At 38.0% G+C, this 22,765-nt stretch overlaps 2 protein-coding genes across 3 annotated transcripts in view; one reads left to right on the top strand and one right to left on the bottom strand.

The window, feature by feature from the left end:
* The window catches only part of LOC139145074 (rab5 GDP/GTP exchange factor-like), a 34,294-nt gene extending 18,083 nt beyond the window's left edge, over nt 1–16,211 (top strand). For both annotated transcript variants that reach the window (XM_070716017.1, XM_070716018.1), the window contains exons 4-7: nt 7,990–8,235; nt 9,148–9,375; nt 10,159–10,415; nt 11,931–16,211. In XM_070716017.1, the coding sequence (XP_070572118.1) occupies nt 7,990–8,235; nt 9,148–9,375; nt 10,159–10,415; nt 11,931–12,320 (1,121 nt within the window). In that variant the 3' untranslated portion in view covers nt 12,321–16,211. The remainder of the gene's footprint in view (nt 1–7,989; nt 8,236–9,147; nt 9,376–10,158; nt 10,416–11,930) is intronic.
* Nucleotides 16,212–17,733: 1,522 nt separating this feature from the next.
* Nucleotides 17,734–22,765, bottom strand: part of LOC139145143 (lactadherin-like) — a 41,566-nt gene continuing 36,534 nt past the window's right edge. Inside the window, exons 6-8 of the mRNA XM_070716116.1 lie at nt 19,650–19,876; nt 19,441–19,539; nt 17,734–19,071 (exon numbers count right to left, since the gene is read on the bottom strand). Of these exons, the coding sequence (XP_070572217.1) occupies nt 18,928–19,071; nt 19,441–19,539; nt 19,650–19,876 (470 nt within the window). The 3' untranslated portion in view covers nt 17,734–18,927. The remainder of the gene's footprint in view (nt 19,072–19,440; nt 19,540–19,649; nt 19,877–22,765) is intronic.

Below are 22,765 nucleotides of genomic sequence, written 5' to 3'. Positions count from 1 at the left end.
ATTAATCCTTTAAGTCCATTCACACATACATGTATAAATGTGAGGGTATGCAGTTTGTTGTTGAGAAACAGTTGAATGTATTATACTCAAGAAAATAAACGCTACCAAAGTTGTTTCTGATTTTGGAAGGTGAGGGCAATCTCATGGGTGAAGACAGTTCAGTGAAAACAATCTCATGAGCCAGAGCATGATATCCGCTCCGCAGACACATGCAAAAATCAACCTCTGGCAGATTATGTTTGGAGACCATGGAAGTATGAATTGGGTTTATTAATTATCCATAAGAATTTGTCATCAGAATAAGACAATCACGAACGAATTGATTTTACATTGTACAAAAGTCATGTCAGGTCGATCGTGGATTGATTTGGGTTTTGTGTACGCAAATGAAAATTTTCCAGCTCTGAGATCCTCTGTTTCTGTTGCATCTCTTCCGATACATGTAGCACTAACGTGAACAGCTTTCAAAATCAACACTTTTATCTTCCATGATCAAGCGCAGCAGTGACACCATGAATACAAGAGATCCCGGCCTGCAACCAACCTTGCCCCTCTTCAAAGTAGCAAACTAACTGTAACCTCTTGGTTTGATTCCATTGTTTACATAACTTTTATGACAAATTAATGATACATATATCTAACTTGAACAACTGTACAATTTGCCGAGGACTGTGATTTTGGCTGTAGAGACAGTCGGAGCTTAGCATACCACTGTGCTTGAGAGAGAGGGCCCGCAATTTGCATGGACAATTATACAAACAGCACGATAGCAGAGAGCGGTCAATGTGAACATGAAGTGATTGATACATAAAGTTATAACATCAATTGAAGTCAAGGAAATTTCTGAGCAATGGTTTTGACCAACAGGATTTACACAGCGATGTTGTTTTACGCCTGCGGTCGGCAACGTCTATACATTAGCGGGGTCAAGTTCAGCGTGGGACTGGCTACACCTGATACTGACACCACCAATGCACTATGGATTGGGTATGACATGTAACATTCAAGAAACACAATGGGGTTGGGGGGAGGGGCGGCTGGCCTTGTGGTAGAGAGACTTGCCACTGCTCGTCCATGTGCAAAGAAAAAGTCTTTTCCTTGTAAAACACTATTAATGAGGTCTATTTGGTGTTGATAGAGTGGTTTGAGTCCGAAATTTTTACAAACTGCGTGTTCTTCGTTGACAGTGAATGTGAGCCCCACGGCAGCCGCTGGTGTGTATTGCTAATTGTTCTACTCGGGAATAAAAAGAACACATTATAAAAAGTGTTGTACAGACTCAGTACACTTGTTTTCAATATGTCAGTGTATGGGACTCAGGGAATTTGAGAAATCCTCCGCCTGTCAAGAAATCTTTATTTTTAGTCAGTATATTTTTACCTCATAACAAGGATGAGCCTGCAGATTTTTGTTTCACACAGGGACATCTATATTCATATTTGAATCATTTCCCTATCCACTTTTAGCACAGTCAGATCTGCTGTACATCTGCATGCCTATGGTTTCTATGTTTGGCAATGTGTTTATTCAGTAAAATATATTCTGTTGTCATACTCCAAAATTTTTTTTTGCGTACAACTTATACCTGCTTTTGGGCTTTTTTATTATTATGAAGCAGACAAAGGAAAGATACAGAGACAAAACAGCTACACGAAGCTGACAAAAAAACTAACAAGCAACAAAGAGAGACAAAGGACAAACTACACAGCACAAAAAAAGGAAAAGGAAACTTCAAAAGGACTACACATAATGTTTCCATTTTGACTAATGTTTCTCAAGATTTCCATTCTTTACAGCAATATTTCTTTCTACATCCCTCACTGTTCTGACCGTGTTTATAAAAGCAGAACTTGACAACCTCGCAGAATTTATAAAACAGTTGTTGACATATTTCTTTGCCAAAATAAGTAAATGCTCCAAAAGAATGTCCTTAGCATTTAGATCATAACCAAAGAAGACAGACATTGCATCAAGGGTGATATCGATGTTAAAAAAATCAAAAATATACAGAGTAAATTCTCTCCAAAAGGCAGTTACAATGGGACAAGTCCAAAATCGATGAAGAAGGGAGTCGGGTGTTTGACAGCAACAATTACACATTTCACTCTCAATCTTACCTATTTTCTTTAAAATTGTGTTTGTAAAAATATTTCTATGAATAAGGTTGAATTGAAAGCTTCTACTTTTACTTTCTATAGTACATTTGTATGGAAGACAAAAAATTTTCTTCCAAATGTTTTTGTCGAAAATAAAAGCGACCAAGAACTCATGGCCTTTTCTGGCATTGTTACAATTCCTTTTATAAGACTCCAATACACAATTCCAGATGAATTCTTATCAAATATTTGTTTGTAAATATCAGAATGGTAAGTATTCATTGGCAAACGCATAGTCATATTGTGTTTTCTCTCATACAAAGAAATTGCTTTCAAAATACTATAATAAGAAATGAAATCAATACATATGTCATATCTATTAGTGAAGGTCTGATAATCCATTTTAACACCATTAAGGAAAAAGTCAGAAATGAAATTTACATTACTGTCATGGAAATTTCTCAAAAATACAGTTTTTCCAGCAACCAGAATATTTGAATTATTCCATACCGGTACTATAGCCTCTGATTGGGAGTACACATCCTTCTTAAAATTTAGCGTACACCAGGAATACATCATATCATACAAAAAAGGATATACTTTAATACATGATGGTACATGATATCCCGGGTATGCAAGTTACATTGGAACACAAATAAACTTCCAACAGACGACAACAGATAACTATAAATGGATTTAAAGGTATACAGTCACCTGTAATCTAAATATGCCCATATGTGGTGAAAGGGGCGTTCCTTGGTATTCAAAATGCCCATATGAGGGCGCTTTTTTTAAAAAGCGGCCACCCGCTTAAAATCTGTGATTGGTTAGATTTTCTCTTTCCATTGTAACTGCGGCAAAATTGGATCAGGTGACAGTATACCTTTAATTGGGCTTTCTGTTTTATTTCAACCAGTCTTTATACCCAACCGACCTTCATCGACTTGCAAGTCACTCTATAATTAGGAGCACGAAAGCCCCCTAAATCTCGATCGTTCATGAGCGTACTTCTCTTAATTCTATCTCCTTTGTTATTCCAAATGAACTTGAAAATTATACGATCTATTTCTTGAAAAACTTTCTCAGGGGGGTTTGGTAAAACAGAAGCAAGGTAGGATAGCTTGGAAAGGATAAGACTTTTCAAAATGGCAATTTTTCCAAGAAGAGAAAGATTTCTTGTGGACCAGGTGTTGAGGACAGACCTCATAGATTTGATTTTGGGTACATAGTTCAACTCAAAAATAGTACCTTTATCAGTTAGGGGAATGATAACTCCGAGACAATCGATTGGACCATTCGACCATACCACCAGATTACGAATGTTATAGTTAATCCTCTGGTGATGAAGGGACCCAATTTTAAAAACCTTTGATTTGTCATAATTAACTTTAAGCCCAGAGATCTTTTCAAAGTTATCCATACTCCAAAATTGACATATGCCATGGTGGTTGATGGGTGAAAAGAAAATCAGTTCCAACAAGCCCTCTCTCCCTTTTGCTTCCAGAAGTTGGTGCTATCCCACTGTGTTAAAACATTTGGCTTACAAAATCTAGTCTATAAACAAGGAAGCACATAACAGGGATGGCAAGGGGTTTTCAACAGGATAGAAAACACCATAAAGGCACTTGCCTTTGACTCTAGAAGCATACCGGTACTCTTCATGTACACCATAAATTACAAGGGTTAAAGGTATACAGTCACCTGTAATCTAAATATGCCAATATACATGTATGGTCAAAATGCTCATGTGAGGGTACTGTTTTTAAAAAGCAGCCACCCACTTAAATCTATGATTGATTAGATTTTCTCCTTCCATGGTAACTGTGGCAAAATTGGAACAGGTGACAGTATACCTTTAACATTCTGTGCTCTGTTTAACCCTTTTCCTGCCAAGTCGGTGAAAATCCGCTTGAAATTCGGTGTAGCCAGAATCTAAGCACTGGTGACCGTTATTCTCCCAACCCGGTGGAAATCGGGCCCTTTTTGGGTACCCCCTTTCCTGCCAAGTCGACGGCACTACGTTTTGCTATCCCCTGTGCGTTTAGGGGTCATCCGAGGAGAGGTTTTCTGACAAGGAACGCCTTTTTCCCTCGAAATGGGTTCGCAGGGAGTAGATAGACAGGGAAAGGTGCAGAAACCTGTCCGCCAGTCCCCCACACCCGAGGGGGCTGGTTTTTTTTTACCGCTTTTTAGCGGACTTGGCAGGATAGCATGGTGACGTTTTCTGGCGGAGTTGGACGTACTTGGCTGCCTGGCACTATAGAGATTGCTGCCGAACTTGACCAACTCGGCAATGCTAATCTAGAAGGCTACCTCTTGCAAACGACTTGGCAGATATGCCGATAGTGCGAGACGAAAGTCACTTATTCAGTTGTGCGTGACTGAAAATGAGAACGTATTTTTGACGGGACGGCTCGACTTGTTCCTCCCATGGAACGGATATGAACGACTCGGAAATACCATTACAAACTGGTGTCCGACGTACTAAGCTGGGCTTCAGCTCTGCAAGTTCAAGCCAGGCAATGTCCTTCACCGCCTTGGCCGTGCCATTCAATGGACGTAGCTTTGGATTTTTTATTTATTCCATCGTCTGAAGTATTGGCTCTGGTTTGCAGGCAAACGTATCCTCTTGCCGACGCATTGGTAACTACGTACGCTGTTTGCGTACAGAGAATTCAAAAGGTGACATAAGGTCAATATGCTACATGTACGGGGATACCGCCTGCATTTAGCAGGGACTGCTTTTGTTATGCAAACCAGCTAGCAGTACAATATGGCTGCCAGGCATGTGGACACGTCGATGGCTAGAACAATGGAAGCATATTGCGTTGCACCCGTGCATCGCAAAAGTGAACTGAAGACTTGGGTGTAGTGACTGGTTATCACTGGTTAGCTGCAGCCCAAGCCATGTCGGTACAAACCCGTACCTGACTGAGGACCACTCGATTAAGTCAGTAATGAACGGTAACACTCGTAAGCCAACTCCCAACTGAGCTGGCTAAACTACGTTGAGCTGTGCTTCAATGGCTCAGCCATGTCGTTAATACAACGGCAAAAACGTAGTTTTTGTGCTACACTGCCAAGTCGTTTAAGGTCAATACGTCAATTGACCCTACCCTGGGGAAACAGGACAGGTTTGACGGTGCTTCTGCACCCCTAGCACGACCCTCAGGGTCTCTGACTAACAGACGAGTGAGGTGATGTTTGTGCCTAGCGGACGTGCGTAATACTGAAGGAGTTTATTTCCGAAAAAATAAACATGAAACGGCAATAAAATGACGCACTCCCAGGGGCAAACAAAGCCGGTGACCTCAATTTTTTTCTGCAGTAACCCTTGAGCTCCTTCCCCTATCTACGGGCATGTAGAAATTATCGAAGTCTAACACGTATAAGTACGGCTAAAACTACCCTGAAAATGGGCGATTTCTGCCAAAATGCCTGGCAGGATAACATGCAGGAGAGCCAATCTTTTGCAGGCACATATTATGGGGCGGTTTTCTACTGACTTGGGAGAATAACGGACAAGGGCGCTCGGCAGGAAAAGGGTTAAGCTAAGATAAATCTCAGGGACAGATATCAAAATTTTACAATACTTTTGTGGTGTAAAACTTGTGGTTGGGGGCTCTTTTTACAGCTCCTTGGAGTAAGTTTGAAACTAAAAAAAATTATTTTCCTTATATTTGGTCATTTATCAAACTTTGAGGGAAAGTTATAGCAAAAGCTTACATGTTTCACCTTAGAGATGTGCATCATCTTACATGTAATTGATAAAGTCTATTTGAAATGTTCGTTTTGGTTTAGATACAGCCACAGTGCAGTGTTTATATTGGCATACACTTGTTTATGTCTTTAAATATAACTTTTATTCTCCCTTCCTGACAATAGAAATTGATCTCAAGCACAGATCGTTTTAAAGGAACTTCTAAAACCGTTTTCCAGGATTGCAACAATGAAAGGAAAAAGTTATAACAACAACCATCAGCTGAAATTCAGCAAGATAGACAATGCGAGTTGTCTGCAACTTCATGTAAACTAATATCAGTACTGTAGTAATACTCTTAATCAATAATTATAATGAAATTAAAATTCTCAGAAATGATTAAAAGGAGAAAGCTTTTGAGAATATTTTCAATGTAAGCTCTGAGTGAAAAAAAACTTTACCTGTTCTTACAATTTTTTTCCAAGAATGATGCGTGAGTTCTAGTGGTTATTCAAGAGATACTTGTTTAGATTGAACCTTCAATATGTGATATAAATGGCACTTTTTGAATCTGAATCTAAGGCTACGCCCACAGAAAGAATCCTTCCTAAACTAAAGACATACATGTACATGTAATTATCTATACCATGGAACTGTCTACATATACTGTTTTCTCGGACCACCCACTGCTGTATCTGCTCATGCGTACTTCCGCAAAACCTTAAAGTGGAGGCTGTAGAATGAGAGAAGCCTTAAGTTGAAGCTTCCAAGGAACATTTAACAACATTTTTTGGAGAGATAAGCATGGACAATTTTTAGTCATGTGCTGTAAATTTTAAACTGAAATAAATGTGATAAAAATGAAATCACGAAAGCACCTGCGGCTAAGGGACCGTCTCATATTGTCGCAGAAGTTCAAGAAACGAAATTCCTTCGTTTAGATCAAAACCCCCTCCCCCCTCCCCCTAAACGAAACTTCAAAAGTGCGAAATGTTCATGTCTGCCTGAGAGTACAATGTTGCATTTTGCTATAGCTACTAAAGACGTATTCCCCTTGCCACATTACAATTAAAGTTATCGATCAGATTTGAGTACTAACAGGGCATTTTACCGCATAAAGTTTCATTTTATTTTACTTTCCCTTTTTGCATTTCCTGTGCTGTTCTTTGTCTTTGCGAACACGCAACTTGTACTCGGCAAGGCGGCAAATAAGCGAGAAGCTTTGACAAAGGGGCCTAGGCATGTTCAATCATAGACCCTCGAGAAAAACCGCTTTTCTCGAGGGCCTATGGTTCAATCATATTAAAATGACTATGACCAGGTGCATAACTAGTGAGAATAAAGACATCTAGTGGTTAGAGCAGACGCTTATAAACAGCACATTTTTAAAAAAATGATACTTTTTTTTCTTTGTATAATTTGATGAATGAAATGTTTAGGATACAATGTTACTATAGGTAAATTGTGTTTGGGGCACAAACGAAATGGAAACAGTAATTACAAATTTGTTGGCACGAGTGTGCAGTTTTTCTTTAACTTAAAATAAACACACGAAAACTTGTGATCACAAAATAAAAGTGCGAAAGTGAAGTTCACTAATTGAATGGAGGTCAAACCCCCTCCCCCGCTAAACGAATAAATTTCGCTTTTTGAACTTCTGCGACAATCTGAGACCGTCCCTAAGGTGATGAGGATAATTCAAGCAAGTATGGGCATATTCACTGCTCTGTGTAGACCTGCCCCAAGTTGCTTTATCAATGTCACAACAGGATTAAATGCATATTGTCACCTTGATTGTTGGGGGTTGGGGTCGTGAAGCTTGGGTAGCCAGTAACTGCTGCCTACACTGAAGCAAAGTTCTAGACAAATGCCAAGCGACCAGTGGGCTGTTCTGTGCTCTGGCTGATGATGTTTGGAAACCAAGAAAAAAATTCAAAAGATTAGATCGCTATACAGTGCCCCAACTGTGATGAAAACTCTGTTAGCTGATGAGATACTTGAGAAAAATGATGCAGGTACATGTACGAGTGCATGTATAAGCCGATGGAACCTGTGCGCACTGTGGAGATGCTGCTGCTTATGGCAGACATGCCAAAACTGAGTACTCACATCAACACACACACTTCCAAAATGTACATGTAACCAAGCATCCCTTTTCACCCCCTCCTGCTCTTTTCCTCACCTTTTTAACAGATGCTCCTCATCCGTGGACCGGGCAGAGACAACCTAGCCTGGAAAGCCAACAGGCCGCCAGTGACTTCACAGAATTCCTCAAAGCATTGAAGAAACCGGCAGCTCAGGACATTTCCCGGCAAAGCCGGGCGGTAATCGATAAACTGCAAGAGAACGAAGATCTGGCCGTGGAAGAGCAGTCGGAAATCATTCAGGATTTCTACCAGAACATGAACGACAGGCTACAGGCACATTCCTCTTTTAAAGGTAGAGATGAAATGTTATGACTTATTACATGTAGTTCATTAGCCAAGCATAGGATCTTGTAATCGTTTAACCCATATTTTCGCTGTAGACTGCAACAGTCCTTCTTTTCAGATGAATAGAGAAAATAACCAGGTAATACCAAATGTAATGATAAACCCTTTGAGCACTATAATTTTTGTCCCACCATAATTTTAGTGCAAAATTTTACAAATTTTTATGAATTTTTCTGTAATTTTTTTGATAATTTTGGACCAAATGGATATCACATTTCATTGGCTACAGTTGTTATCAAAATTTTGACAAAAATCTGAAAAAAATTGACGGGAGTATATTTTCTAAAGGTGACAAAAATTGCCTTTGGCGCTCAAAGGGTTAAAGGGGTCCAGGTCAAGAGTTGTGTTGGCGTAAGAACCCATCTTTCAGCTTTTTGAGTTCAGCCGTACAATTCATGATTATGTGGCAAAATGAGAACAAGAGTATCATCATCAAACTGTATTTTTTTAGGGTATCTATGTTTGATAAGACCTACAGTAAGTGGCAAAGTCCCCTTGTGATTTTGGACAAATTGCTGAACAAGTGATCCCAAAACTTCCAAAAAGTTAGGCTTATACTGTGGATATTTTATTTCACTTCCAATTGCTTTTGGACCTTTTTTCCGCTAAAAATAGAATCCAAAGTGAAAATTTTAATTTTCTATACTTTGCATGTAGTCAGACCAGATGAAGTGAAAATAAGATCACAGTGAAACATAAAAAATCTGTTTTCAGCTAAAATAAATTCCAGTGAAAATAAAATAGTCCACAGTACCAGGCAAGCAGTGACACTGTGTGGAAGTGCAAAATATCAAAACCATACTCCCAGCATAAATATGGTATCCAAAGACTTTGTAACTGATGATTTGGCTATTTCTAGGGTCCACTCCAGAGCAGCATGAAAAAATGATGGACAACATGGAGAAGTTCATCATGACCAGGCTGTACAAGACCGTGTTCTGTCCGCCGTTCTGCGACGACGAACAGAAAGACCTCGCGATTCAGAACAGGATTCGCAGGCTGCACTGGATATCGGCCGAAATGATTGATGCAGACATCGACGAGAAAAAGCCCGAAGTTATTGAGTTCATAGAAAGCGCTCAGACAGGTCAGTGGAATTGTGTTCTCGACACAAGATGTTGACTCTATCCAATGCATGCAGGGTCAGTTACATCATAGGTATAAAACCTGGATAATGGAAAACATGATTGTGATTTTGTACATGACAGAACTTTGTGGCCTGGATAATGAATGGTAGATAGGCAGTTCATGATAGATATAAGAGAGCAGGCACACTTGTGCAAAATGGAGAAGGTTTAAAAATGATTGCCCCTTGTATTATCACGAAGTGAAATGATAAATGTTTTGTCAGTGTGGTATCAAATGGTCTGATATTGTCTTTGATCATGCCTCACGTTCAGTGTAGAACATATGGAAGTGAAGTGACAGTAGGTGGTGGGTGTTGTGTTAGTATTGTCATGTGAGAATGTCACCTTCGACTCTTTCATCCCATTTCCCATGTGCACAGGTCCAACCCCCTTTTGCAAACTGGGGATGCAGCAAAGTCTTGTAGTGAAGGGTTTGAATAAAGAAACAAAGCACTTTGCCATACTTGAAACTTTGTGATGGTTACACTTATATCACAAGATAGAATATTCATTTACAAACATGCGAAACAGTATTTGTAATCTGTACACTCATGTACATGTAAGTGTAAGTGTGAATATGTAACTAAATGATATTCCTAAACTACTAAAATGAAACTGCTATATAATCTCGTTTCAAGATTTTCACAGTGCCAGCATATAGAAAGCAAATGGCCAACAATGACACCAGGTACCTACATATAACTATTTTGACTGACGACGACTTTTTTCGCTTTACTCCACAGATATAATAGAAATGAATTCACGGCGTTCTCCAGCAGACAAGTTGAGTTGCATTGTCCGCTGTAGCAAGCACATCTTCACAGTCTTACGGATATCCAAAGGGCAGCCTGCCAGTGCCGACGAGTTTCTCCCTGTGTTGATATACATCATACTGAAGGCCAACCCACCACAACTTCACTCCAATATCCAGTACATCACCAGGTTTAGTCATCCCAGTAAACTGATGCAGGGAGAAGCTGGTTATTACTTTACTAATTTGGTGAGTTTTACTCTTACATTGGCAATCAGCAAAATTTACTTGTGTATGCATGTGAGTCCCTACATATACATATATTTACCAGTATCAGCAAATGGTGACTTAAAATACCTCAGATATTAAAGGTGTACTGTCACCTGTTTCAATTTTGCCACTGTTACCATGGAAAGAGAAAATCAACCAATCACAGATTTCAAGCGGGTGGCCGCTTTTTAAAAACAGCGCCCTCACATGGGCATTTTGAATACCAAGAAACGCCCCTTTGACCATATATGGGCATATTTAGAATACAGGTGATTGTATACCTTTAATGACAAGCTTCTCAAAATATTTGTTCATGGACATGTGTATCAACCAGGTCTACCCTCTGTTGTATGTAGAAATACTCACACCAAATAGTCAACACAGCCTGTACATTAGTTTTGTGAACTGATATTGTTTGACTGAGCGTCTGTCAGAATGTTAGTTCAATTGTCTACAAGGGCAGCACATACCCAAATGTACATGCACTGTACTGTGTTGACAAAACAAAAACTAGGCATGTTAGTATAGTACACTTTAACCTCCACCAAGAAAATGTTGCTGGCTCAAAAAGGGGTGGATAAATTGAAAGATAGTCTGCAAAATACAATGTAACCTGTAATACTCAATCAGAATTTTGGTGTAAATTTTATTGTGAAAGTAGAAATGTGTTGAAAAGTAATCCCTTTCAGCAACTAACTAAAATTTTAGACTGTATTACAATTTTACAGAAATTAGATATTTTTATAAGTCAAGGAAAATGTAATACTTTTCAATGAGGTGTTTTAATTTGGTCTTTATGTAATCATAAATAGTCAGCTTTGTTACAATATTGGCAAGTAGCTGTAACTTTCGATAATTTTTTCAGAATTTTTCTGTTGTATATCAATCCCAAGTTATTGTTATACTCCCCAAAGCATTTTTAAACAGCCACTATATGTATTTAGCTTGTCAAAATAGTGTCTTTACCGGTAAAATTCACTGTTATTATTTTGAATTGTAGTCCAGATCAGAATTCTCTTGTCAGCAATAGCATAGACAATAGAGAAACTACTGTCTATGGCAAGAGCAACTATGTTTACACATGTATAGGCCAAGTTAACAAGCTGAATACTGTCTCACAACATGTTTTAGGGAGTAGAACAAGAACCTAACTGACATTTAAAACAAAAAACATAGAAAAAATCATCAAAAAGTTACAGCTTCTTGGTCTTTAATATCTCAAAATTAATAGAAGAAAAATAAGCAAACTCCTGTAAAAGTTGCATGTAGCCTTCGTGATCCATTGCTTTGAATGATGCATTATACAAAATATGCTACAAAATGTTAAACCGATGAAATTTACATACTATCTAGAAATGCTTCACTTTCAATGTATTTAAAAAGTTTTCTTGAGTAATAATGGTTGTACACTATATAATGTTTTACAAGTACAAAATTGACGATACAAATATATTGTTTACACTTTTCTGATTATCACTATATTTTCTCTTCCAGTGCTGTGCAGTCACATTCATTGAGAATCTGGACGCGCAGTCTCTGTCGCTGACACAAGAAGAATACGACCGCTATATGTCGGGAGAGGTCACGCCCCCGGGAACGGAGTACGGTGAGCCCATATGCGAGGGACTGAGGCTGATGTACGCCAACCTGGCGACGCTGGACGAGCTCCGTCTGCGGCAGGACCGGCTGCGGGAGAATGCGTTAAGTCTGCAGAGAGAGATCCAGGATTTCAGGGACAGTGTCGTGAAAGCCGTACAGGATGTACTGACCAATAAACCTCTGATCATTGAACAGCCGAAACAACCAGCAAATTTAGACCAAGACAACAGCACTGAAACAAACCGACTACCGCCTCCCCTACAACCAGAAGTTGTCGCAAAATGACTTTAACGAAAGGGAGATACTTTCCAAGTTAGTATCTGTCGGATGTTAGAATATGCAATTTTTCTCCTCAATAAGACAGAGAATTTTCACTCTCTTTTTAACTTTCATTGCGCTTAGTGAAAGTTTCTATAATGCACAGGTGATGTTCACAATTGTGGACGACCAAACAATATTTTCTTACATGTATTCTCACTTGACATCTCCTAATATGGAAAGTCACGTGATCCAGTGCCCACTGTAGATTTCCAAATATAGAAAATCACATGACCCAATCATCAGATTACATTTCCAAATATGGGAATCCAAATGTCCCTCTTCAAATATTTTAGTTTTTCCTATTGTGTGACTCATGCCCACAAGGACAGCATGGTAAATTTCAAAGAGAGATGAAATCAATGGTGCAATTTCTCAACATGATGCTCTTAACTTGAAAGTTTTCACATTTCAAATGTGTTTATTTTCGTGGAGAACAGCCAATGTGCAATTATTGTTGCTGCGATTGTTGCTGCATAAAAGAACCTAAATAATATTGCCTTATCTAGCATCCCGCTCCTGTTTTCTGGTGAAACATCACACACACAACTGCCAGGGAGACATTTTCAATTTGAAAGAATCAGTGAATGTTGTCAGACAGTGTATATTTCAGAGCCATTTTAACGGCGTTAGTGTTATAAAAGACATGTACATGTAGGTGTACCTCTTGATATTGACTTTTTCCAGGTTCAAATTATCACTAAGTTGTGCATATATGTTTAGGCCATTTAAAGAAAATTCTTTGTTTGCCATCTGTGAATTTTCGAAAAACTTACCAGCCAACCAGCAAAAAAAACCAACACAGACAAAAACTACAAGTGTATTAACATAAGCTCAATGTTTATTTTGTTTCTTTTGGAAAAAATGATATTTTTTATTTGTAATAGTGTTAACGTTGTGTTTGTTTTCTTAATTTTCTCTGAAAACCTACCATCACCCGGACGGCAAACAAAGAATTTTATTTAAAGCGCCTTACTTGTGTTGGGATGTAACCATAAAGTGCTGCTTTATGTTACTGCTGTAGTAGTGGTGTGGTGTACAGATTAGATAATTCACAGCTCTGTGATGTCCAGTGTTTCACTGCCTCTGTCAGTTCGATGTGCAAGCTACAGAAAAATGAAATTGTATGGGAGGCCTTTGGTGAACTTATATAGAAATTTTCAAAGAATTCATCCTTTGTAACTTCAGGACAAGGAAAACATACACCTGAACATTGAGTTGATGTATTTATACATCAGTACCACCTTTTTCATTATGATTCATTTGGTAAAAACTAAATCCACAGTAAAAGTAACAGAGAAATTTCATAAATATCCTATTTTGGACTTTTTGAGCTATTTGCTAACAGTATACACAACACACATTCAGTGGAGCATTTTAGTGTTTGACAAGTAGCCAGTCTAACCCAGTAGCCAAGAGTACATAAGAAACGCCAGTTCTGCTTGCTTCTTCATATACTGTTAAGACTTTTCAGTCTCGTTTTGGTCATAGAACACCCATGAGTCTGATTCATACCTTAATGCCTGTCAGTATCTCAGGGATTGCCAGTCAAACACGGGGTAGAGCAATCATACATGCTATATTCTTATGATTTTGTCATAACCCATTCGAGGGTAAAACTGTTGTACAAGATGAATACCGGTATTCCTATCACAAGGTGTGGGAAGATACACAGAGAGGGCGGGGTGATGAAAATGTTGCACTGCCACAGAAAGCACACACAGAAATTGCTTAACCTTGTCTCCCCGTTTTCTGTACACGGTTTAACACCTCCCATTGATAACAATTAGTTTTTGCGAAATCATGGTGGGAAAGGGGTAAAAACACATCAAGTTTTTAGGGAGAACTTACAGTATTTGCTTTTGATGAAGAGTTCAAAAATGTATGCCACTGATAGTGCTATGCCTCTGCTAATCCTCAGTCAAATCTACAGAGTCTGACTTACTATTGAGACACTCTGACCCTCACACCACCAGGATTTGGTTCGTTCCCTGTGTGTACAATAGCATGTGTGGACCCATGTACAATAAAATAGGGATGGAGGGATTTAAACCTGCATCATGTGCATTGCCCCTGTAAAGCTGGTCTCACTGGTGACATGTGTAATGTAATTCTTATACATTGAAAGCAGACCAGCTTCACAAAGAAAAAGACTGTGAGCAGAGAATAACTGTCAGATTATTGCACATAAGCCATTGTATCTTGCCTTCTCTGATAAAATAATTCATCCTTCATTTTGATGTACTCCTCCATCACTTTCTTCTAAACACTTTCATTCCTAAGGTTTTTTTAGTATTTTTTCAGATACCACATGCATAGCATTTAGACTTGCGTTTTTTCATTAATAATGATACATATGTGTGGCTGTATTTATGGAAACCATATTTGGTGTGCTACAGTTGACATTATAAAGTGGACAGCAGTGAATTAAAAAAAAATAAATCTTACCTTTGAGACCAGAATAAAGAGGAGACACAAAAAGTCCCTTTGCAGTACAGTTCACACAGTGAAATGTTTAACCTCGTACTGCCCAAGTGTATGTAGTTTTTGCATGCTAACATTATGATAGCTAACATGGACCGTGGCGGCATGACTATAATAGATACACAGACCAATTTCTCGAAGGAGTTTTAGAAGGTCAGAAGAGAGAATGAGGCTTTTGCAAAATGTCTTTCAGATGCAGCTGTTAAGTCTTTACATTTGTGTGTTGCATAACAAGTTTAGATACTTATGTTTGATACATGTAGGTATTGCAGTTTACTTAACTTGTGCAATGTAGAGCTTTAGAATCCTTTACTTTTCATCTTGTCTCTTAAAAAATATATTTGCCATACTTTTAATATGGGGGTAATAAGTTTGCTAGAATTTTTCTCCAACTGAAAATCTGTAATTAGCCCTTTTTCAAGCAGATGATAACAGTAATCCGTATTTGGAGTTTGAGGTCAGTGCCAGCACACCATTTCCAAATGGCAGGGTTTCCAGTGAAATCACTTCTTTTCTCTTCTCCTAAGACACACACACACACACACACACACACACACACAAACACTCACACACAAATCATTTTTTCAATGTTGAAAATGACAGATCAACAACAGACTCGTCCAGTGAAGCCACAGAAGTTTTTTAAGATAACAAGGTTATCAACCCAGGTGCCAGTGGGACAAAATCCACTGCAACATTGCCATAGCTGCAAGTGCAAAAACCAAAGATTTGTTACCGTCAAAACATACAAACATTGTGTATTTTATGTTTTAGTCATATACAGCATAAACTCAATACAGGTAGTCACTTTAAAAAGCAAAATGGAACTGAAATAAAAAACCGCTCACGACAGCTTAACTCTGTCTCAACCACTTTTTGGCCCCAGCACATTGTTTTATATCATTGGTGGTTGTGGACCTGTTTACAGGGGTGAACAAGTTAAAGAACGAGAGCATATGAGGGTGTTGAAATGGACTGTTCCATTTATTCTTACCAAATCAAATATAAGTATATATTTGATAGGTACAGTATCTTTATAGGGGACTTGAAATCTGATCTTTGCCAGCACTTCCTAAAATATCCATAGTCTGGATTACTTGAATACAGGATTCAGTCCTTGTAAATATTTCAGAAGTTGCTTTAGTTGTTAGTGTGTCTTTAGTTGCATTTTTCTGAAGTGTAAAATATCTTGCACTGTATTTACAACCACTTGGCGATTTATTTCAAATTGGTGCAAAATTTGAGTTATGAATATTATCAACCAATGCTTTGGGTTTTTGTGCAAAATTGTAAGTTTAATGACATTTTGTCTGATACACTTAGATGGAATATGTCCTGTACTACATGGGAAATAAATTATGACTTGCCCAAATACACTTGTGTTATGATTGCTTTGTATTTATACCTTATGTATCCTAGACTTGTCAATCAGTAGTTGTTATTGTCACAGCAATTTGAATTAGTAAATAGACACTTGAAAGGGATCATTTGTTTTTGTTCTTGTTTTTATCTGCCTTTGTCTATGCACCTATCTTATCTTATCCTGGTTGGGAGTGGAGGCAGGGGGGGGGGGGAAGAATACGGGGCAACATGGGAAATTGATCACAAATCGTATCCTGGGAATTTGATTGCAAAAAACACTCCCGGCAGGAATTGACGATGCCACAAAATGGTAGGTTTAACAGTGACTGATACAAAGTCCTATATTATATGCATGTAGCCTCCATTTTCCCCACCCTTGGGTATTTCACATTTTTGTAGCCTATGGATTTGGAAATTGACGTGGTTTGGAAAAAAATGTCAAATTTCCCTGTCAAGCCCGCACTCCCCCCCCCCCCCCCCCAACGGTGGAAAACACTAATCAATGCACTATCGTTTTGTCTTCATCTTACTTCGCCCCCTCCCCCTTTCCTTCCTTCTTGTTGCAGCACAGTGCATTTGCTGGCAATCAAAACGCCCTCTACGTTTAGATGTGAATAAGTAACGTCCCTGGGTAACGTCTTGCAGTTGTAAATTTTTCTTGGACTTTGCCGTTTCTATCCTTCCATTTTTGATTTCATGTGAAAACCGTTGCAGAATCAGCTCAAAGTACTCCACGCTTATTCAGTGATAATGTGTTTGTATCATTGTCCAGTGGATATATTTGGTAGCCCTCATATTTGGTGTCCGCTTCTATATCCGATGATGTACGCGTGCAATGATGAGAAGATTTTAAATAACTGCTCATCAAACACGTTCAAAAGATACAGAAAATTAGATGAACAATAAAGGTTTTCTTCAGCCTGACTGAAGTCTGCGTTGTTGTTCAAGCGTAGGTCCAATCTCGTGCATTGAAGTGCGCTTTAAGTTATCTAAAATCATTCTCAGCCTTGCACAACATTCAACTTCAGGACTACTCTCTACAATCTCTTGCCTGTTAAAGAAACTTTCTTTTTTAAATACTACCCTCCTCTATAGCCCTGTCAACAATCGGACTTTGTAAATTCGTTTTTCGTGATCTAAAGAAGAGAGAAGAATGTGTTCTACAATCTTTTGAGAGACTCATACAAACGTCAAAGAGGGATACATTTCTTGACGTACGGCAATCCCGTTTGAATTTGAGTCTAGGTTGCTTCCACCCATTATTGGTTTGTGGTTAACATGTTTTGTCGTCACTATGGCGACAGCGTCGAGTGACAGGGGCGCAAGTGTTCCAGGAACTATAATGCAGAGCGCCATGATCCATAATGAATAACACGGCAAATGACATTATTATATGAACCCAGCACTATATCGTCCCGTCAACCAGGCGATGCAATAATGATGAAGTCAGATATCACTTCTCCCAGGTTTCTAAATAAATGAAACTGTATTTTTGACAATTGCAATAATTTTGTCTGCTTTTTTTTCTTTTGCAAATTCAGATTAACTACCGGTATTGTAAAGGCATCGGCAAAGTAAATTTTAAGGGACTATATCAGACTCTTAATTTTTACATCACGTTGATGAATTTAAGGTCAATTTTAATAAGTTTGCTGTGTAAATGTATTTAATGGCGGAACTGCATACGGGTATTCTTAATAGTGGGCTGAAACTGCATGTATGAGTTGGAACAAGATTATTAATAAACGCGTAACCCAGCCCCGTCAGATGTGGCTCACTTCATGCAAATAAATGTACAGCATGCAATACCCATTAGAATCATCGAAGAAACGACACCATCCATAGCAACATACAACAGTGACATTCTTCCACTTATAGGTGTTGTATCCTCCATTTTCTTTGTAAATATCGAGTTTTATTAAACTGATGGGAAATTTATTTAAAGCGGAAACAGGTCAAAGTACTAAAACACGATTGGAGCTACTTTGGAATGATTGGATCTTCAGATTGTATAAATTTATCAAAAAAGTTGTATTATTTTTTAAAAGAAAAGCGGATAAGCTTACATTGCAGATTAAACTGACATTACTTCACCATCCAATTATCCCAAATTAGTTCCAATCGTGTTCTAACTAATTAAGCACTTATACACTATTTCACAGGTGAATTTCGTAAAATGCTTTTTCAGTTTAGTGTTCAGAGAATATATGAGAGAATTGCAGGGTATTTTGATATTTTTGAGTTAATTGAACTCCAAATGGCCGCCGAAAACTAACGACGTGAAAACTTTTCTTACACTAAAGCGCTTTAAAATATATTCACACAAGTGGTTGATCAGAATAGAATTCATACAACTTGAAAGTCCAAATGTATCATGTCACCGTGGCGAGTTCTACTTTAAAATTGTGATAACAGTAAAACAAACAGCCAGTCGATGTCTAAGCAAGGTACTGTCATCACAACGATTGCACACAAAGATATAACAACATCTTAGAATCAATATTTTTTCAAGTAAAATGTGATTTCTCTCTGTAGGTCATATTAGTGTCGCCTCAATCGTGATATCAAATATCCGTTTATTTATCAAGGAAAGTAAAATAGCCAATACAGATTATAGCTATGATTTCTATATGAACCGCTATACCTTTAGTTAATAAAAATCTTACATGCTAAGCGACTGCACCGCGATAAGCGGTTTTTACATCGATAAAATTGGCGCCAATACTGTTTATGTGCAAGCGTAAAGCTCTACTCTCATACACATGTGGCCTTGCAAAGTCAAGGGGTAAAACCGGACATACTGAGCGGTGAAGGCGTCGGTGACTAAGTCGTGATAAACGATAGTGTTCCTGTCGCTGTTTCCTTCAAAGATCTGAAAGGTAAGGGAGTGAACGATATCAATGACACAAAAGTGGTGACAGACTTCTTCCACGACCGTTAGCTAGGATGCGTACTAAGAATTCATTGAGAAACAACATTCCACAACACATTTTTCAAAGTCTTCAAATGGTCTATATTTGATACCCAACGTCGACAACATACAGTTGCCTCCATCAGGGTAATAAAACCAAGACCCAATTCAGGAGTGTCCCACACTTCTTTCGCAATATCAGCAGTTGCAGATGGACTGACTCTCCACGGGCCGAAAGCGTAACTTCCTGTCAATACTATTGGAATAATCCCACTTGTACCGATGTTCAAAGCAACCAATTGAAAAAAAAAACTGAATGTTTTTTCGTACCTTCGGAAAGTTGTTATCGTCCTGGACGTATTTCCAGTCTTGACCGTCGTTGTATGCCAAATGAAACGTCTTCACCCACTTGTCGTCATCACCTCGACCCTGGATATGAAGATGTAACCGTTAAATAATAATATATATCGATTTTTTATTTTGCTAAGTATCATTATTGTTTTCAAAAGTCTATACACTTGTGATAACAATGTTCTCACCTGCGTTGCCACTTTTGTAATAGTTCTCTCACCACCTAAATTGATTTGCAGCCACTGACCGACAGTATTATGTCTGGCACACCAGGAATTTGACCCGGGACCGACGTAGTTCAGTCTTCCTTGGTGGGGCATATGATTGGCACTGTGGACACTACTCGCTGTCATCTGCGAGTCTGGTATTTCCATATTCTCAATTCCGACAGGGACGGCACCACAAAGAGAGTCCCCTGCATCATATCAAAAGACAAGTACATCATATTTTATTCACAAGCAACTGCAATATAAAGGAATGAGTCATGTCCTGAGTGAGATACAGGCATGATGATCCTAAAGTGTGTACGATACCTAATAGCAAGTGCACGAATTGATGTTTATACAAAATTACTTGGATTGCACCAACAAGGAGAACGCCGGCATAGAAATAGCAATACTTTACAGACTGCCAAAAGCACATAAGTTATACAACCTGTTCCAGTGACAGTTATTTTCGTATTTCTTCATTTTTTTCCGAGGTGATTAAACATATCTTTCAAATAAATAGAGTAAAGATTGTCGGGGTGGGGTTAGTATGAAAGCCCGTAAGGGACATGTTTGAAAGCAAAAAATAAAAAAATTATCTTGTGCTCACGAGATAGTTTCTCGTGAGCACAAGATCTTTTCTTGTGATCACAAGATCTTTTCTTGTGCGCACGAGATCTTTTCTTGTGATCACAAGATCTTTTCTTGTACGCACGAGATCTTTTCTTGTGATCACAAGATCTTTTCTTGTGCGCACGAGATCTTTTCTCGTGCTCACAAGATCTTTTCTTGTGCGCACGAGATCTTTCTCGTGAGCACAAGAAACTATCTCGTGAGCACAAGAAAAGATCTTGTGATCACGAGATAGTTTCTCGTGAGCACAAGATAGTATCTCGTGATCACGAGAAACTTATCTCGTGAGCACAAGATAGTTTCTTGAGAGCACAAGATAATTTATCGTTCTTTTGTGGTTGACCTAGGGAGTAAAATTCCAGTCCTTGCATTTTGCGGCCATACAGTTTAAAATTTATGTATCAGAGGCAGTATATGACACTACAATTTCAAATCTCATGCCAATTATATAATAAACGGAATCAGCGATGTTTTAATGATCTGATTTATACTCTCACTTGTCCAAAATTAGGTTTGGATGGCTTCTAAATTCGACTTGCCGAGATCAACAATAATGCTTTATCAATCACACAGTCAAGTACATTTACTGTTATTAGTTGATAGTACTCTATTCAGTAATATAATGTGCTACCAATATTTGTATATTACTTTTACTTTGATCAATGTCAACTTTAAATTGTATATGTTCATTTTTACACAATGTTACATGATCTTATCGTATAGTGAACATTGAAAGTGTGATCAAATTTAGCATTTATTTGTAATCCATAACTTTCAGGAAATGAATAATTCAATATTCAAGTTTATAAATGTCAACATTTTCATAGCCTAAGTTTTAACTTTATCCCTGATCCATCAACTTGGTGATTAGCCATTTGTTAAAAATCAAATTTTCTAAATTCTGTAAAATATTAGAATAGGTTGATAATGCTGTGAGGATGATACATTATGGTCGAAATTGTCTCTCCAACAAATTTAAACTTAATTATGGTTATTTCTCGATTTTCAATTTGCATGAAGTAAAAAGTCAATTACTCTGTCATATAATTTTGTCTAGGCCTATAATTCATTGACAAAAAGACCAATTGTAGCAAAATTATAGAAAAATATTTCGACTTGTGCACACAAGAAAAGATAATAAGCGAATGATACACTATCTTCAGATCACACGAAATTATCTCGTGCAGAGAAGAAAAGATCTCGTGATCACAAGATCTTTTCTTGTGCGCACGAGATCCTTTCTTGTGATCACAAGATCTTTTCTCGTGCGCACAAGATCTTTTCTAGTGATCACAAGATCTTTTCTTGTGCGCACAAGATCTTTTCTTGTGATCACGAGAAACTATCTCGTGAGCACAAGATCTTTTCTCGTGAGCACAAGATCTTTTTTTTTGTGCTCTCAAGATCTTTTCTTGTGCGCACGAGAAACTATCTCGTGAGCACAAGATCTTTTCTTGTGCTCTGAAGATCTTTTCTTGTGCTCACGAGAAACTATCTCGTGAGCACAAGATCTTTTCTCGTGAGCACATGATCTTTTCTTGTGCTCTCAAGATCTTTTCTTGTGCTCACGAGATAGTTTTTCGTGAGCACAAGATCTTTTCTCTTGAGCACAAGATCTTTTCTTGTGCTCTCAAGATCTTTTCTTGTGCTCCAAAATTTGTCATTTTACACACAAAAGATTTACTAGTGATAGTGTTTGCTAGTCTTGTTTGCTTATTTGTTATGCTATCCAAAGAAGTTTTTTTGATCACAGTTACCTTTCAATGGTTAGTATTTATAAGCGATGACATGTGTTACAGCACATTATAAAATTAGCTTTTTTTATTTCGATAACTCCAACAATGAAGCCAATAATTTCTCTTTGTTTACCTTCGATTTTACCAGATTTACAGTATTCAATGACAATGTTCTGGTTGTTGGACTTTGCGATATGATGTTATTGTCCTTAGTATAACATTTGAGTATGTGTTGCATTTTCCCAAAACAAGACATTAACACATTTGCTAGAGTGAACATTTTTACTCTTTCATAACTTACCAATATGAACAATGTCCAGTGGTTCCCCATGTGAAAGGTTCCAACTTTGACAATGTAATATTACGTTTAACACATGTTTTCTTTAAAATAAAGAACGAGTTTTATGTGTTTACGTAGTGGCAAAGAACTAATTTATTTGCAATAATTATTTAGAGGATACAGTCTATCAACTGATCGGAAAGAAACCCGTGCATTTATTTTTGGTTTGATATAATTTGAGGCGACCATAGTAGACACCTTAGTAGTGAATTTGTTATCATGGTCACGGTATGCTGTAGATTAAAATGGCGGAAGACTTGAACTATATATCTTGGAAAGTTTGGCGATTACTGTTAATGCGCGAAAACGAAAATTAAACTGACATCTGCAACAAAATCGGAACTCTAACTTTGTACACGTTCCGTATGTTCGTTTGTCAGTACAGTGCA

The sequence above is a fragment of the Ptychodera flava genome, chromosome 12 (assembly GCF_041260155.1).
Source record: "Ptychodera flava strain L36383 chromosome 12, AS_Pfla_20210202, whole genome shotgun sequence".
Taxonomy (NCBI): domain Eukaryota; kingdom Metazoa; phylum Hemichordata; class Enteropneusta; family Ptychoderidae; genus Ptychodera; species Ptychodera flava.
The sequence above is the reverse complement of the archived record's forward strand: the minus strand, read 5'-3'. Positions and strand labels throughout refer to the sequence as shown.